At 28.8% G+C, this 2,758-nt stretch overlaps 1 protein-coding gene across 1 annotated transcript; it reads left to right on the top strand.

Moving 5' to 3' along the window:
* Positions 1–450: 450 nt before the first annotated feature.
* On the top strand, positions 451–1,635 carry LOC136078544 (E3 SUMO-protein ligase ZBED1-like). The gene has a single exon (XM_065794322.1). It carries the CDS (start codon positions 451–453, stop codon positions 1,633–1,635), a length of 1,185 nt encoding a protein of 394 aa, XP_065650394.1.
* The last annotated feature ends 1,123 nt before the right edge of the window (positions 1,636–2,758 follow it).

A 2,758-nucleotide genomic window follows, 5' to 3' on the forward strand; every position in this document is an offset into this window, starting at 1 on the left:
TCTTGAACATGATCACAAAATAATAACGCCGAAAAAAAAACGAACTATGAGTGGCTTGTCAAAAGAAGTTAGCGATAAGATTAATAGAGCTCTTATTATTTTCATTATTGCCTGTTGTCTTCCATTTATGTTGGTAGAAAGTAGTGCATTTAAAGAATTTGTTTTGTGTTTAAATCCAAAGTATAAAGTGCCTTGCCGAAAAAAGTTTAATTGATAATAATTTTGAAATCAAAATTATTATCAATTAAAGTTTTATCTATTACTACTGACGGATGGACGTCCTGTCAAAACTATAGTTATATATCTGCAACTGCACATTTCATTTCTGAAAAAACAAATTTCATCAGTTTTTGTTTGGGCTTTGCATACCTTAATGGCCGCCATGATGCAGATAATTTAAAAGAGGCTTTGCTAAAAATCGTAGAAAAGTTTAAAGTAGATGATAAAATAATGAGTATAGTATCAGACAACGCCAGTAACGTACGCAACTGTCTAAATTCTTTAAAAGTTTGTTTAAACATTCAACCAATAAGATGCATGGGGCATGTTTTGCAATTAGTTGTTAAAAATGTCATAGATTTAGTTGAAGAAGGTGAAAAAGATAGTTCGTCTAAATTCTTTTTCATTGCAAGAACATTAACTAAGTGCAGGAAAATTGTTACATCTTTCAATCATTCTTCTCAACTTAATGATTTATTAGAGGAAAGTCAAACACGACAAGGTGTCGAAAAAAATCACATACTTCATTTGATTCAAGATGTGAAAACTCGTTGGCACTCTACGTTTCTCATGGCAGAGCAAATGCTTAAGCTTCACTCCTACGTAAAAGATATCTTTAATTCGAAACAACAATACAAAGATATGAGAAAATATTTACTCGATGAAGATGAAATGGTTAACTTAAAAGAAACGGTAAATGCTTTATTAAGCTTTAATCAAGTAAGTGTTTTACTATCTGGCGATAGGTATGCAACGTGTTCTTTAATTATTCCAAGTATAAAGTACCTTGAGAAGCAGCTGAGTAAGAATAAAAGTGAAACTCCTCCTTTAATTGTAATATTGAAATCACATTTGTTTGAATCTTTACAAACTTACAAAGATTCATATGAATTAGAGAATAATTCCTTTTTATTGTGTGCCACTTTTTTGGATCCAAATTATAAAAGTTTTCAATTCTTTGAAAAGTACGAAAAAAAGAAATATTTAAAAATTGTGAAAGAATTTTTGTCAGGTTTTTATCTCTCAAAAAGAGTTGGTGAAATAATTCCAATTAAAAAGGTGACAAAGGAATCAAAAAAATTTAAGTTGTCATTTGAGGATGAAGAAGATGATTCCGGAAGTGATAGTGACAAAAATGTAACCTTAGATTTAAAAAAAGAAATCAGTGAATATATAAGATTGTCAGTGCACGAACAAAATGTTTTAGAGTTTTGGCATCAAAATCAATATGTTTTTCCAATATTGTATTGCATTTCAACGATGATTTTATGTACACCTGCTACCAGTGCACCAAGTGAGCGCCTTTTTTCTGATGCATTAAACAATTTGTATGCTAAGCGAAACAGGATGACGGCTGAATGTTTTCAAATGTTGATGTTTTTGTACGAAAATTTGGAATTTTTTAATTTGGTTTAAAATTGGTGCAATTTAATCAATGTAATACGGAAATATCTTGTTGTAATAATTATTTTTGAATTTATTTTATTGTTCTTAAATAGAAAACTCTTAAATTTAGAACTTGAACTGTTTTGTTTTAAAAACAATCAAACAAGGTTGCAACAGGTTTAAAAAATGATTTTAAAAAGTTGTTGCTCTCATGTTTGGGACAGGGGGGGGGGACCCCAGAAACTTGAGGGCTTTTATGTTTCCAGGCAACAATTATCGCAATTTTTTGCAAAGTATCATTATCCGATTTTCAATTTTTTTTTAGAAAAACCAATTGCTTAATTAGACTATAAAACTAAGTGCAAAATATGAACGTAGTAAGTCTTCCCGATTCTATGTTATTTAAATTTAAGTTTTTTTACATTTGTAAATGTATTTTACATTTTCATGTATTAATTATGACCCACCCAAGTTTATATTTCATAATGAATGATTTCATTAACCTTACCTTTTCTTTATAAATCTACAAAAAATGGCGTCTTAAATGCGGTTCATTTAAGTTGATATTTCAATCTTACTTTTTAAATAAGATTGCTTCTAGTTAACTTTAGATCTTACTTTTCACGCTAAAACTCTTTTTTTCTAACAAACTATCTACTCCAGCTTGAAGCAATTTAAAGACAAAAATTGCTGCTGCCTAGTATACAGCCATATTTAATATAATTAAATGAGTTTAAATACGACTAATAATTAAATTTTTGATACCAAAAAAAAAACATTATTTTTGGAAAAATATATCGTAACTTAATTTTTTTTTAACAAAAAGTGAAAATGTTCTTTAAAATGATAGATATTCTGCATTTTTTAAGTAATTAAAAAGTGATAAGAAATTTTCTGGTTTGATAAAGCGACCGCTGCCATTTAACAGAATGTTTATCTTATTTTACAGTTTTACACGATTTAATTGCGGAGGTTGCATTTTTAAATGCGGACGATGAGCCTCTCGGTAAATGCTATTAAATGTTTTGCATTTTAAAAACTCTATTAATACGTTTAACATTTGGTATGCGATTTAGAATAAATAAATTGCCGAAGCTTAAATGTACTTAAATTGTAACAAACATAACCTAAATACGCCAACCAATTTAAGCGC

This window comes from Hydra vulgaris, chromosome 03, assembly GCF_038396675.1.
Source record: "Hydra vulgaris chromosome 03, alternate assembly HydraT2T_AEP".
NCBI lineage: Eukaryota > Metazoa > Cnidaria > Hydrozoa > Anthoathecata > Hydridae > Hydra > Hydra vulgaris.